General features: G+C 41.8%; 1 protein-coding gene across 2 annotated transcripts in view; it reads right to left on the reverse strand.

Moving 5' to 3' along the window:
• Window positions 1-16222, reverse strand: part of jag2b (jagged canonical Notch ligand 2b) — a 52237-nt gene that overhangs the window by 25250 nt on the left and 10765 nt on the right. For both annotated transcript variants that reach the window (XM_078274345.1, XM_078274344.1), the window contains exons 3-6: window positions 8537-8591; window positions 4224-4481; window positions 2918-2978; window positions 210-340 (exon numbers count right to left, since the gene is read on the reverse strand). In XM_078274345.1, the coding sequence (XP_078130471.1) occupies window positions 210-340; window positions 2918-2978; window positions 4224-4481; window positions 8537-8591 (505 nt within the window). The remainder of the gene's footprint in view (window positions 1-209; window positions 341-2917; window positions 2979-4223; window positions 4482-8536; window positions 8592-16222) is intronic.

Raw genomic sequence — 16222 nt, forward strand, 5'->3', positions numbered from 1 at the left:
TGGCAGAATAGCATTACTTTTGCAGTGTTATGATATGTTGCTTCTTCAAAAGTCTTTTCTGTTGCATCTCTGCTCTAAAAGGAGCTCGCTCACTTGTTACTCATCAAACCCAGGTGACTGTAGCTTGAGGGGACGTGCAGGATCAGAGCAGGCACTCGGCCAGCATCTTGTGTGGGAGGCGATGAAACAAAACTAAAACTTTTCCATACCTTTATCACACAGCAGTCCACCCCAGTTCCTCTCGCAGTTGCACTGCCACTGGATGTTGCAGGTCCCGTGGACGCATCCGGGGTAAAGCACACATTCGTCGCAGAATTGTCCCTGCCAGCCATAGCTACACCTGTCAAACACAGACACATAAATCATTTCAATCATCTAATCCAGTTACCTGCTCTCTGGGGAGTCCCTTCTTTTTCCTTTCATTGGCTGTTAGTATACTTCTTTGCACTTCCTCTTAAATGATTATTCTCTAAAATCAATGTAAATGTCATGATCCAGACTTTGTTGAAATTCTTTATTGAATAAGCTTTGAAGGAGAGATTACGGCTTTTCAACATAGGATATATTTAAGTGTTTATTATTTAGAACCAACATTTGTCTAAAAAGCTTTACAGTGAAGTAATTAACTAATCCATCAAAAATCATAAATAAGTTTGTTTTTATATGTCCCTACTTCTGGCAGGGCTGTATCCAAAGTCAATGAAACTTGATAAAAACATAATTTGTGACTCTGTCAGTAGATCGGTGGAACATAAAGTAGTGTCTGATAATCCAGTGGGGTTTTCCCGTTTTCTTAGAGTTGATAATCCTGATTTTTGAAGGACTAAATGACTGTGTGAGTCCATGGAGAAACTGACAAGACAAAGACATCTGAGATCACTGAAGTTGTTTTATGCACAATTATGAGTAATAAGAAACATTTATTATACAGTTTGTGGGATAGGCACTAATTCAGGATACAACCGTGGAGCTGCTAAATGTGCAAAAGGGACAAAGAGAGTCCACTTGTGGCTGATTCGAGCCCTAGGGTGCAACCTACCCAACAGTGGAAACACACCTAATACTGTATCTGCTCTTGTGTCAACCTATCCCACGGCGTCCTGCCAACTAATCTTAGTGGAGGGTGACATTCCAGGGCAGGAGGGGTTAAGAATACTTCCATGCTCGGGTTAGAGTCTGTGGCTGAGGGCCTATGAGGGTGGCACGGTGGTTCTGAGAGCGAGTGGCTGGAGACAACTGTGTGTATACAGTGTATACGTGCATGCGCCTGCAGCTTCATGACAGCGCTCGGCTATTCCAAGGCTGTGGTGTTTTCGCGCCAGCTGTCTTGTCAATTGACTGCTATTTTGAGTCTCCTGCAGACGGCACCGCTGTCTCCATGAGAGACGAGGCCTTCAGATATCTGCCATTCTCAGGCTGGGGGGGAGGGAGGGGTGGGGGGGGTTCGGAGGGCCATTGGGGAATACTTGGCATGCTTCTTCCACTGTAGATGATTAGCTTCAGAGGGTCTGACAGCAAAGTAGCAATAACACAGAACTTTGGCAAGGAGACTTGCTTACTGCCTTTTTAAAAAAAAGGTATCAAAAGAGGTATTCTGTGGTTCAATTCTTGGCCATAATATGATATTCATCAGCCCCTTACTTGTGTGGGCATGATGTTTCTTCCGAGTTGGATTCCAACATCTTGGCACTTTGACATTTTTTTGAGTGGTGAAAAATTTGTTAAATTGCTTACCCAAGTGATTCTTGGGACATGGCAAGCCTCTGATAGATAAGTCAGAACAAGCCTAATGTGTGCTAATGAAAAGCCTCAATTCAGCAGCGCAACAACAGGCACGTACCAGCTTTTGTGTTTCTTAAAAGCCTGTGGCAAACGAGGCAAAGCCCATAAAACTGTGATGAAATAAAGGCAATGAAAGGAGACGGCAATGGATTTAATACCAGCTTTCTGTGACCTGAGGCTTCATTAAATTCGTGCCACTGCAGGAAGACTCTTTACTGTTGCTCTTCTATTCATGTCACTTTTCCTGTTGACTGGGACTTGACATTTCGGAAAGAATAAGCTGCTTCCCTCTGTTGTCTGTCCGCTAACTGAAATAAAGACACTGATCGAAGCAGACACGAAAAAATGTGAAGCGGATTCCTAAAACCGGTCATCCCCTTGTTATTCCTCTGCTCCGAGCCAAACCCAGTTTCCTAATAATGGAAGAAGTGTCTCTTTCCATCTGGCAGGTGGGAGGAGGGGGGTTTACAAATGACGACGGGATGCACCACATCCTGGAAACGTGGACCTATGGGGCCATTCTACGTCACTTTTTCTGACCGTCATTTCCACTTTGGGAAATGTACATAATACAGTGGGATATCAATTTATTTTCCTGCCCCCTGCCCTTCAAGGAGGACTGCAATGCGGATGGGGAGGGGATATGACAATTCCCAGCACGTTTACCAGTGTTCAAATTCACACACCGACGACTCCCTTTCTTCGGTCCGAGCAGCAGAGTGCTGATGAGATGCTTGGTATTCTGTGGAGGATTTTAGGTGGCTAAAAATACAAGAAGGCAGGCGCGGCATTGCCCTTTTCTTCTGAACTGAGGTGGAGATGCCCACGAGAGAAGAAAAAGGCTGGCATAAAAAGAAAAAAAAAATAACAGGCTACGACAAGTGAAGGTGCCTCCGTTTGGCTTCTGATTTCCATCACTTTTTGTCGTTCACACATTCAGCTTGAATTTTGGTCTATTTTTAATAAGCCTAACACTACGAGAGTTGCCTTTTTAAGTTGCTACAGAAACCTCTATTACAAACAGACCAATGCAAAAAAATCTAACTGCATGTATAATATGACTAATCTAAACACTATGTAGTAGCAAAAAAAAATCCTGGGAAAAAAAATGGTTTTGAGCAGTCACATTTCTTACTTGCATTCCCCTGGGACAGAGCAGCTGCCATGTAACAGGTTGCAGCCTTGCTTGCAGATCGCTGAGAAAAAGCAAGACAGAGAGAAACAATTTAAAATGTGATATTTAAATTACATTGAGGAGACGTGTATCACTAAATGACTTACCCTTAAAAACATACACTTCATTTAAAATAAAAAAGGGCCAGAGAGAAGTGGGGGAAAAGAAGGGAGGCAACGACATGGAAAGGTGGGAGGAGGAGAAGCTCGTTTGTTTGCCATCTTTCTAACAAGTGCAACAAGACGTGAGAATTCATGGCACCCTGACCAGGGTTGGGGGGCAAGGAAGGGACAACTTTATTGCAAGTACAACTACCCCCTCTTAAAAACAACCCAGCCCCTCTCCTCTCCCCTCCTCTTTTCACCCTTCGTCTTCTAAAGTCAGTTGGGTGATTTATTGAGGCCCCCCACTCTCTCCAAAACCATCAACAAGCACAACGCTGCTCTGTTTTAACATAAGCAGGTAGCGCACGTTGCATTTCCACCATGTTTGTTTTAAAATGGTACTTGGACAACTGCTTTGGCTGATTGTGCATTTCAATTTTTTTGTATGCATTGCGTCATTGCTAAAGAATATTGAAATGAAGTGGATGTGGCCAAATAAGTGCACATCAGATTACATGATATGTTTAATATGCATTCATTAAATAGGGCTGAAACTATTGATAATGGTCATTAGATAATCTAATGATGTTTCAATTACTTGCCTCATTTCAAAGTCTTTAACATTTTTTTTTTTTTATGTATGCAATCTATTGCAGGCTAGCTATCTTTTTTGATAGAAAGAAGCATGGCTTCGACTAACAATTATTTTCAGTATTGATTCATCTGCCAATTATTTTTCTTCATTAATTTATTCATCATTTTGTCTATAAAATAAGTAAATAGTGAAACATGCCCGATAAAATTTCCAACAGCCCAAGGTGATCCGTTTAAATTTCTTTTGACCAACAGTCCAAAACCCCGAGATATTCAGTTTACTATCAAACGACAAAGAAAAGCATTGAAACCTCACATTTGAGGAGCTGAAATGTTTGGCATCTCTGTTCAATGACTAACACGATTAATTGGAAAGACAGAAAAGAATTTCTGTTGATCGACTAATCGATTAATCGTTGCATCTCTAGAAAGAAGATCACAGTATTTTCGTGATGCTTTGAGGCTGCTCGGTGCACTGTGGGATTGGCTTGACGGACTTAATATGAAGGAAATAACCTCAACGACTTTATGAACTTTTACAATAACTGTGTGGGACATTCGCAGCTCACCTGTCCTGCAGTCTGAGCCCATCCAGCCATCCAGGCACACCTGGGCCCCTGAAGGCTCGCAGCGATAATGGCCAAAGTAGTCGTCACGCGGTACACACAGCTTATTGCACTTGTTGCCATAGTAGTTGTCATCGCACCGCACTCGGATACGATAGACGAGGCGAGCCACCGGCCCGTCGTGCAGGACGGTCTGCCAGGGGTCGCCGGGATTGATCATTCCAGTGTGAATGCTGCGTTCGATTAGCAGCTCCTCATCAACTGAAACAAAGAACAGATGAAGACAAATCAGTCATACGTCACTTTTAAAGCTGGTTTTCCTGTTACTCACGTTATTTCCTTTTTAGGAAATGTAGCATTTGACAGCTATTAGCAAAAGGCTATTTTCCTGCACAGTGCTTACTCCACATGAAACACTACATTACAGCGCTTCCAGCAAACTTCACAGAGAACAGCATCCCCTGATCTGTTTTAACCAAATATTCTCTGGTCCAGCTCAGCTAAAAACACAAAAACACAGAATCCGTCTTACAGGGCCTGCCCTGGCGTTATTTTTTGGCATAATAAATATTCTGATTAAATGATTTTTCTGGCCTGGTTCGCCAGAAACATAACTCCAATTGAAAGGTAATGTTGCTTTGGAACTGCTGGATGTGTAAATAAGCAACTGTTTGCTGACAAGTTCGCCATAGCAACTTAAAAGGTGACGATATGTCAATGCTGTGCTAATAACTTGTTTCTGCTGCCCCCAAGTGGCCCAAAGAAAACTGTTGTTGCAGGTTGCACAAATGGTTGCTTGGGCCGCCGTCAACTTAGTGAATTGAACAAGGACACGAATCAGGATCTGGATTCAGCAGAAAATCAAAATCCGTCACAGAACATGACACTACAAGTTAACATTTAGCTAAACGCAACAAGTCCTTACAACTGCGTTTTTGTCCATCTTCCCCAAAGGAAGGAAGAAAAAAAAAAAAAAAAAAAAAGAACTCTGAAGGCCCCAGGACAAAGATGTGGAATCTCCTTTATTCTGATGTAAAGTCACTCACAGTGCATTCTTATTCAGCAGACAGACGCTTTGATATCACATTATGTATGTATGTATGTGTGTGAGAAAAGTACCCACTGAATTTTAAGTGTGCAATTGAAATTCATTGTCTGCAAATTGATCTATTTTCTGGTGATGGCCCACACCAGTGGCGCCTCTGAGCTGTCTGTATGTGCACCATCATGTTGAGAGGTTGCAACCATTTAGCCTCTAGCACGCTCGCATCGAACATTTTTTGCCTCGGTGGGGCTCGCTGCAGCGCCGGCTTCCAGAAAGAATGCAATCTTTATCACAGTGGGATCGAAGCTGGCAAACAATCTCTGTTGAAATATGGGGTCTGTGATTTCCTTCTTTACTCCATGGCTTTGGGCTGCAATGACACACACACACGCAGGGGGACTGACACAATGTCAGACAGAATTAAGCAACAATAACAGAAATAACCCCCGGCAGTTGCCAGATAGAGAACAATGGGCTCCGGGCCCAAGCCGGCTCCGCTACCTCGGTGTCTAAACACCGAGCCCGGCCTCCCAGTCCACTCCACTTCCTGCTCGATAAACACAAGGAAAACAGCCGGCTGCCTTTCCTGAGAACACAAGGGGGAAGGGAAGAGAGGCACACCGGAGGACATGACGCCGAGGAGTGGAATCTCACTGGCAGACCAATACACTGGTAGACTCCTATGTAGGATAAGACATGAGGCTGGTGCTGACTCAGGCCAATGAACAAGTTCCAGTGGCTTCTTACAGATGCACACGGTCATGTATTTCAACATTTTCGTGTCTCGTTTCGTGCACAACAGATCCCGAGATCGAGTGTTTATGGTCAATTCACATACCAAGGTTTTTAGTTGGGATGAGATGGCAAGAAAGACAACAGGGACAGGATCAAAGTAAACAATGAAATGTATTTTCAAAACTGGCCATTCCAGTCAAATAATTGTTAGCAGGGACATACTTGTACATATCTCAAATTTGTCTTTGATCACAAACTGTAAAAACCAAGCCCCGACTTCTACAAATCTGTTTGTGAAGTGATGCATGTGCCATGACAAGAAAATTAACTGTGAAAACAAATCAAAAATAACAATATGAGTGTGACCTGCCCGACCCACCTGCCAAGCAAAGGCTACAATCATTACTGCAACTCACTGTGACCTTACAGAAGCAAGCAGACTCCCTTGTGATCTCCCAGGGAGGTTGAAAGAAGCATTTGTTCCAGACATTTGTGTTTCTTGAACCCATGACATTAAGGTTGAAGTCAGCTGATGTCTGTGACCTAACAGCAGGCTCAGTGCTCCTGCTTTCAAAACAGCATCCAACACAGAATGAATCAAACCTGCGTGAGCTTCGAAGTCTGTTTTATCACATTCCTACTATACTTTGAGATAAGAGCAAGAAAGGTGTTCCCTTTCTCATTTTATGGCAGTAAAATGAATCAAATTGGAAGTGCTAAAAAAAATTTGTATCCTTCCATCCGAAACAAATCTATTTTGCTACTTTAGAGCAATTTGGCTGAGACTTCAGTGCGTGTAGCTGGCAGAAAATCAATTGGAAGGTTTCTTAAGCAACATTGAGGCCTTACATCCATTAGAAACATCAGAACTAATTACTGTTAATGTACACAATTACTGGGGGCCCACATGGACAAACGGCGACTACACAAGGCATGCAACAGTCTAATCAAAGCGCTCTGATGTCAAAATCTATTTCTTCTCCATTGTCTGCATTTGCGAGTGGAAGTGCGTTTGATGTTATGGACAAAACAGGATGTAATGACCTCATATAAATAAGAAGGAGCAAGTTTAGACTGGAGAGGACAGTATGGTCCTGAATATAAATTCCTGTACACGCTTAAATGTATAGGAAAGGTATTAGAGACTCGTGAAAAATGCCAGTGTGTCAACGGATCAAAGCTACATCAACACATACAGACATTACAGTCCTGAATGGGTCCTCTTCCTCCCAGACTGGGCTACTGCGCAGACGGGAAAAAGGGGGTTATACAGGAGTCCACCCAGCGGACATAACCAAAGGAAAACAGGATACAGCTGGTCAGACCTGACCACCACAGCCGACATAGCTGAGAAGAACCAAGACAAGTCTTCTATATGAAGCGTCGTCGGGGGCTACAGTGTACAGTACAACATACTTTCAACCTGCTAACCTATAATGTTAGGGCAGAAAGTTTCCATTTACAACCTTAATGCACAAAACATTATGAAATTGATTTGAAGACGTGAACAGGACGGCTTACGCACTTATGTGTTTAACTTCAACTTGTTGTTGTAGCCAACAATTATGTTTATTGTCAATTAAACTACAGATTCTTTTACTGGATTAATTCCTCAGTTTAAGAAAGGTCAGAAAATAATGAAAAACATCCCTCAGAATTCACCAGAGACCAAACTGACATATTTATAGTTGTTTGTTATGTCTGACCAACAGTTAAAAACTAGGGATGCTAATTTGGATTTCTTTTGCTGACCAATGGCTGACCCTCGTTAACTGATCATTAACCAACAAGCAGACAACAATTCACCCATCCGGGAGGCACAGACATACGCTACTTTCTAGGGCTCCACGATAGGACTTAAAATCAAAATCACAACTAATTGCACATTTTACCTCGATAACGATAAATGGACGATAATTTCATTTTTACAACGGACACTGTTTGTTTATTTTTTTGTATAAAGTTTTAAAAAAATGTCTTTTGCATGATAAAAATGTAAATGGGGTATACAATGTATTTCTTAACCGCTAATTAACTTGCTAGTCCTAACTTTGAACAAGCAAGTTGCGTTTCCTCTTTTTTCTGCTTGGGGAGAGCTACGTGACACATGAAACTACATTGATGTGGACCGGCGAGTTAAATCGGCGGTCCGAGAGTATACCAGGCAGACACACAGCTGACAACCTACAGGTGGCAGCGGTGGAGACAGGCTCGGACATCCCTCCGCTGTGAACACCGTCCAGCAGTGGGCCATGAACTTAACAGAAAAAAGAGCTTAAACACCAGTCACTTAGGAGTCAAGAAATAGATTGAATAGCCTTTTTTTCTTTTACCATGCAACAACTTTTTAAAATTACTAAATGTATGAACTGTTAAACTGATTAAAATCATAAAAAAATATCAATAACACCACATCACATTCACATGTTAGAAGCAGCTATGAGAGATTTGTTTTTGGCAATCATGTCCACTTTTATTTCATCTGAATAAGTTGATAGCAGCCAAGGCACTAAGATGTGTGTAAGTTTAGACTTACCGTTTCGTGTGCCGTTGTCCCAGTCCCAGGCCTCTAAAATCAAGGTGAATGTCCGCTGGAGGGAAGGAAAAAAAAAAAAGTCAGGTGTAATTTGGACAAAATAGCATCTCTCTCTCTCTTCAAATCCAACACAATGTGTAAGAGTTTGCTCATTTCAGTGCAGGTAAGCCTAATTGAGCAATTAGACTGCTGTCCATTAGAGTAACAATGTCCCAGTTGCCTATAGAGTGGAATGCATTAGGAGGTGTGCAAAAAAAAAAAAAAAAAAAGATTCACATTTGAATCGCAATTCAAGCTCTACCGATTCAAAATCGATTCATATTTGTTTTTTTTAAAATTGTATGTCTACTGCAATTACATGGGAAAAGTAACTACATTTACATACTGTGAAATAAAAAAATAAAAAAAAAAAAAATCGAGAATCGTTTTGGAATCGAATCTTGAGCCTGAAAATCAATATTGAATCGAATCGTGACATTTTCTGAATCGTGCACCCCTAGAATGCATGGTAGGAATTACAATAATATTAAGCACAAAGAAACATAACATTTGCAAATATTAAGCATGCACCACACTACAACAATTTACCACCTGCTGCCTTTACTTTGAATAAGCACTGGAACTAGTCACAGCTCACTTACAGTCCAACATTTCCATTTCACGGGACTAAACAAAATAATTTTTTCTATTAACTTTGTAAATATTAGAATAGTCCAATCCAAATGAAGAACAAAATACTTGACAAGTTATCATTGCTAAGGACTACACGATGCCAAAAAAAAAAAAAGGGAACATTTAACAACAGGCCCTTTGTTATTCTGTTCCTATATTTATGAAGAAGTTAGGGTTGTGTTCATAATGAAGATGATCATTTAAGCCAGTCATGCAACACACACACACACCCCCCTACAGAGTCTTGTATGCAACTTGGCCCCGTTACTTGGAGATGCGCTTGAGTTACGCTGCCAATGAAACCCAATGATTCAAAGATAAGAGAGCAGGATATGGTAAGTACAACTGTGGGAAGAAGCCAAGAGAAGCTGCAGGACTGAGATGTGGAGAGAGGGAAGACACAAGGGAACAGCCTAGGCTGTACCAACTTTCCTTTAGGCTCAGTATGCAATGTGGTAGTTTGAACCTGCACATATTCTGATGACTCAACAGTGAAGCTTTGAAACAAAAATCCAGGCAACTGAGGAAAAGGCCACAGATACACAAAGATAATCATGGTGAAGGTGCAAGTTAAAATAACTCAATATTTACAATGCAGACATTTTACACATTGTGCAAAAACAGATAGTAACAAAGAGAAATCTACTTGACAGCACCTCAAAAGCTCACTTAGACATGTTACATTACATTTAGTTTAACCTGCACAGCATATTTCCAAGATGAACTATTCCTTTGACATCTTCTGACCATCGAATGTTAGCAACTGGGTAAATCTGATGCATTAAAAATATATTTTCTAAATATTGCGTACACTTAAACTGATATGGATTTTTTTTTCTAAAATATGTTTAGCCACTTCCCCCGTCTACAGCAGTACATTGCTTAGCTTCCGTGTTGGTACTTATGCCTGCTTCTCCATACTGGGGGCGTGCTGACTGCCATCTACTACACTAACTATGGATAAACCTCATACGACCCCACTTCAAAAAAATCCAAACTATCCCTTTAACAACGCAGCAGTATAATTGAAACCCAGATGTGATGGGTTACGTTCTCCCCACTGACTAGACATTATGTTTTCTGACAACCCACCACAGGAACCCGCTTGGACCGTTTTTCCTGTGTCTCTTTCTTAAAATCTCTTGCACAATCAATATATAAAACAAAACAAGAACTGTTAAAAGGCAGGTGGTCTTCTACCACGTTTTCAGGAGGAAAAAAATAAACTGCCTCAGCAGGTATAATGTCCATTAAGAAGGTCACTTTGCCAATATTAGCTGTGCGAGATGAACTCTGCCTGGCTTTGTCCTTGGTTCTCAGACAGTGAGGTAAATCAGCAGCTAAGGGGATTATGAGTGGACCAGTATAACAGTAGTGGTGCATTGACAAATCTGTTTTACCCTGTGCTGAAATTATTAGTTTATTAATCAATTAGTGGATCAACAGAAAATGAATTAACAAGGTTAAGCAATTTTCCCTCCAGTTTCTCAAATGTAAGGATTTGCTGCTTTTTTCTGTTTTATATGATCTTTAATTGAATATATCTGGTTTTGGACTGTTTGTTGACAAATCCTTGAGCTCTGGTAAAATGGGATGGCAATTATTGACTTAAATCTCACTTAATGTGGTTATTGATTGATTAATATAAAAAATAGATTAGTCAATAAGGGAATAATCACTAGTTGCACCCCACTCATTTACACATCGCTGTGCCTCCAAGTACAACAATTCATTTTTTATTTTGCAATATAACAAGCATTTGAATGATTATATTTATATATTTAAAACAATTACATTTCGTCAATTTAGGGGCGGATGTTCTTAAAAACATGACTCACAAACTAAGCAAGCTAACCATCAACACAGTAAGTAATCTAGCTGGTGTGCTGCAGGGCACACTGCTAGGCAACCAGCTGACCTAAATAACACTCATTACGTCACCATCAGTGACAGTTGTAGTAGCCACAGTGTGACTGCTGTGACCTCTACTGTAATGTCATTGATATGATGTTGGCCTGGGAGGGGTAGTACAAAAAAAAGCATGTATTTGAGGAACTTCAATGCTTCAATGAAGCGGGAAAGACAAATCACAGGGGATTGGAAAATGTGTGTGTGTCAGTCTGTGTTGTTGATCTGGGGGACCAACAAGCTGGTAGGCTGGTTGCTGCTGGGCTGTGGGATTAAGTAGGCTTGTCTGGCTGTGGGTGGTGGCGGGAGGAAGGGGAGGGGAGTGTTATTGTGGAAGACCACATGTGACAAGAAAAGGGACTGGAAGATGACAGGATAGGGGTGAGCTAATGGGCTTCAGTCAGGATTTGGACACGGGCGTGGGGTACAGCTGTATGAGACTGTAGCTAGCAGTAAGACATGAGAGGCCAAAACTAGGCTGGGGTAGGGGAGGTGGGTAACAAGTACAGCCGTAGTTAAGAGGAAAGAGGTATGGAAGAGAGGAGTGAGTCTTGGGGTTTTGGTGATGGGTCGACACTCGTGCAGCCGTTTCCAGAAACTCTGCCATCCCGTACGACTACAGACGCACAACAGATGCGACCTCAAAGATGGATTATTTGACATGAACGTGGATCATCCCACGACATGTAGCGCGGCTTCTGACCTTTCCACCCATTCCCCCTCCCCCCACCACAAAAGGAGGGGCTAGCTGCCCCAGTCTGAGCATGTGGGTGGGTGTGTGCATATGCCAATGCATACAAGAGGAACTGTGAGTAGCAATTAATGAATTAGTGACAGGAGATCATGGGATGCCTGCCTGTATCGTGAGACTATGCAAATGTGGCAAACAAACCTTGTCACGAGACAGAATCAAAGATCAAAGAAAGAACAGGTGGCCATATTGTGACCTCCACCTTTTGGGTTTACCTAAAATCCAGGCTTGCTTGCATGCCAACATGTTGTAATTGTCTGGGTAAATAGTTTCCTGACTCGGTGCATGTTGGGGTTGAGCAAAGCTGTGGACTAGTCTGGTTTCCCACAGACCATCCGACTCTGTGATTAGCTGGATTAAGTGACAGCTGCCCAAATGGTTGGAACAAGATAGATGGATGGGCAGGGGGATAAAGGGGAGGTGTGGGGGAGGGAACGGGCAAAGGCTACTGAACAAAGACCCTTGTCCCAACATCATAACTCACCCCCAACCCAATCAAAACCATTGTCCATGAAGAGACACAGTCAGCACGAGGACAATTAGTGTCAGCATGTGTGCTGCTGAGCCTGGGCAGGACAGTTGCATGGGCTGAGTCAAAAAAAGCTACCAGTGGTTCTTGTAGGTCTTCTATCCAACTCAGGAAATATCCTAAATTTCATTAACCAGCCCTTTTTCTCAACTAAAAAACACATCAGCTACATTTGACAATGTGAAATAAGTCATCTGAGACCAAGAAGAATCGTGCAGTCAGTCAAATCTCCAAAACCCAACCCTTCCCCTAATGGATTAGAGGATTTACTCAGAGAAAACCTAGTTTTCAAGTCAAGAAGGGGGGCACGGTGAAAAAAGAAATTGGATGTTTATGTGCCATGTACTCAGTGAATCTGTGTTTGCTTTAAATATGGCATGGCAAATGGACCAAACCTCATCAATTCATTGAATTTGGGTATTTGAGTCAACCCAAAAATGCCTTTTTTAGTGAAGGCAGAGCATGTAGTGGTGATGCCTGGGGAGAGCCACAGGTGTAGTTTCCCACGCCAGATGAGGGGTGGATGGGTCAGTGGAAGGTGGCCATTGAAATAAAAGAAAGACAGGGAATAGGGAGAGGTGGCAGTGGGAAGTGGAAGCTGGGGCAGGTTGGGGTCACTAAGCAAGGGATCTGCACGCTTCTATTACAAAAGAGGGGTCAGCCCTCTGCATGTGGGGCGATTTGCATGTTTGCATTCGAAGAATACTAAGAATGTGATATCCAGGCCTGGTGTGTAATCACATGGGAGATCCCAGTCTGCCAAGAATTCTGTATCAATGGAGGGGTGCAATCGCATTGTGGATCTGAGGTTGGATTGACTCATTACTGCATCTTGGGGAAAGTCTCTAGACCTCAAATGTTGATTGAGCTCTTAGAATTATTCACAGATGTGTACTGCCTATAAAAACACTCTCTGTAACCTTGAGCTATTAATATTCTCATATCGGGATCAGGTGACCTGAATGTCCACCTCCCTGTTCTTGACTCCTCCACGGAGAGTTCCCTGACATCTCCTGATTTATTGCCTTCTGATGGGACATGAGGTCATCGCGATTCATCCCGTGGCCAGTAATCGCTGCATGTAATCTTTATTAATCTGTGATGTCAATCCCAGCTTTTGGTTTTACTCTGGCAGAGTCTACAACGCTGTTTCAGCAGGACAATCAAACTACGCCTTCTCTGCTGAATAGGAAGGACAGTGGGCGCAATGCACTCTTAATGGGAAGTAATGGATAATAGTCCCATGAGTAGGATGTATGACATCGCATACAATTATATTAAATCAACTCTGCAATGTCCAGTTGCTTCTTTTACTCTAATTAGCTGTTAAGACTAACTGGAAGCGAAATAATTTTATATCATTAACTCCCACGACAATGAGGGTAATTAAAGCATTAGACACTGGACAGGTTGAATGTCATAAAGTCTACATACCCTGTGAAAGTACAACCATAGAGGTTTCCAATGGGGGTAGATGTGAGCTGAACTGAACCAGCTTCCCATCACTTCTGCCTGGAGGGTGGACCCAAATGCCAATCTCTCTCAGTCTAGCTCCTCAATCTGTTCAGAGACGAGGATCAAAGACCTCCAGTGGCAAAATCCTTGCAAATGTGGCAATGATGTTGGCAGGCAAAGAAGTACAAGTTGGAAGGTTTTTGACCCTTTTTGATATCCGTACTGAACGATTTTTACCTTTGCCTGTCCCAGGATTTCAGGTAGACGGAATTGGTGCTCAACAATCTTGCATATGTAGAATCAAACCATTAAAATGCATAACATATAAAATTACATTCAAAAATTTGATAATATGACTAACCGCCACTTATCTTATATAATATTGTATCCTTGGGCTTGAGTTTGTTCCACCATTGAAACACAGACAAGGAAGACATCTTAGCATCCTACATAATGATTATTAACACCTGACTCATCACCTTGTCAGTGACCCTTGATGCCCTTGTAGTGAAACATGCCTGCATTTTTTTAAATCAATTACTCTGTTGATTATTTTTCTATTGACCGTTTAGTAGGGCTGCACGATATGACCTAAAAATATATTATATATATTATAAGATATTTCTCAAAACACACACACAGGCCTATTGCAATCACTTGTACATCAATTAAAGGGGTGTTTGAACGTCAACAGTAAGGTTACCTGAAAACAGCGTGCATTTCCTTTTTTAGCAAGTTTGCTTTATTTGTCAAGTTTGCTTTTTATGCCATTTTCTGATAAACTGTAGCTGTCATATTTCACGGGACCTGCGTAAGTGCGGTTTTCATGTTCCAGTTGTTCAGCCTCAGATGGGAGAGAGAGCAGAGCTGTTCGCCTGAGATCAGTAGAGCAGACTGCTCTGCAGAGCCGTGTACAATTACCACTTTATGACATTTCATAAACAGCTGAAGGAGCGGCGGTTCACCTGATGGAGCGGGAGTGCATTCGACCGGCATAAAATCGGCATATGTCAGACTGACCGGCCGGTCGCCGGTCATGGCCGATCACGTGAAAATCAGCCAATTCCGGTCAATCGGTGCATCTCTAATTAATATCTATTTCTTTGGTGTTAAGTTTGAATGGAACCCTGCAGACAAGACAAGCACCACTGACCAATGACCTCAAGACAATATTCATTTCTACAACTACAATGTGTGATTGAGAAAAAAGGTTACAAACTGTATGTATTTCTGCTGGGTGAAGATGTGGCGGGCTGGGAGTCCTGCACACAAGTTGCTTGCCAGAGTCGTGTGCCAAGAGATGTCGAACTGAAGGCAAGGCATTTGGCTGGCTGGTGAACACCGGCTGTGCACACACACACACTGCCCATTGAGCATGCTGCTACTATGCCAACAGGGTCATTACCCATGCACTTCCAATACAACAAACCCCTCCCCTCCTGGTGCTAATTAACCAGCATGATCCAGGAGTATGCAACACGTAAAACAAACACAGACACATGCAGATTTGCATAAAAAAGCTAAACGATTTCACATGCCAACAATGGATATGTCGACACTGACATCGAGTGATTTACTGTTACACACTTATTCAAAAACAAACAGGGTTAACGCGTGTATTGTAAATGATGCATGAAACTGAGCTAACAAAGTTTTTCATTCCTTAAATCAAGAACAGGTTGCTCTTGTATCAAAACATGGAGGTATTTATTCTCATCTGAAAATACTACTCTGACAAGACTGGCAATCACAACACAATCGCCCACAATACCTTTTACACTCAGGCCCCATCTTCATCATCACATGTGCTAAGAAACTAGGTCTGCAACTAATGATTATTTTCATTGTCGATTAATCGGTCAATTATTTTCTCGATTAACTGATTAGTTTGGTCTGTAAAATGTCAGAAAATGCTGAAAATCTGTGTTTTCCAAAGTTCAAGACAGCGTCCTCAAATGTCTTTTTATGTCCACAATTGAAAAGATATTCAGTTCTAGAAACCAGAAAATATTCACAATTAAGATGCTGGAATCATATTGTTTCACTTTTTTTCCATTAAAAATGACTCAAACCGATAATCAATTATCAAAATAGTTGGCAACGTATCGATTCATCTTTGCAGCTCTATAAGAAATAAACAACTTAAAAGGTTTCAAACAATTAATGACCTTAAAAGCTCACTTCTCGGGGACTAGTGGATATTTGTCACTTACTTCCTCAAGTGCTAATTTTTGCCTTAAGAAGTTGAAAAGCTACTAAAGCAATAGACATTCAGAAACATTTACAGGCCAACTCCTGATCCAGCCTGACTGGAGAGCAATACAGCACCGTCTCCAGCCGAGCCCCATTATCATTTCAAACAGGTTCAACA

The sequence above is a fragment of the Sander vitreus genome, chromosome 18, assembly GCF_031162955.1.
Source record: "Sander vitreus isolate 19-12246 chromosome 18, sanVit1, whole genome shotgun sequence".
Classification (NCBI taxonomy): domain Eukaryota; kingdom Metazoa; phylum Chordata; class Actinopteri; order Perciformes; family Percidae; genus Sander; species Sander vitreus.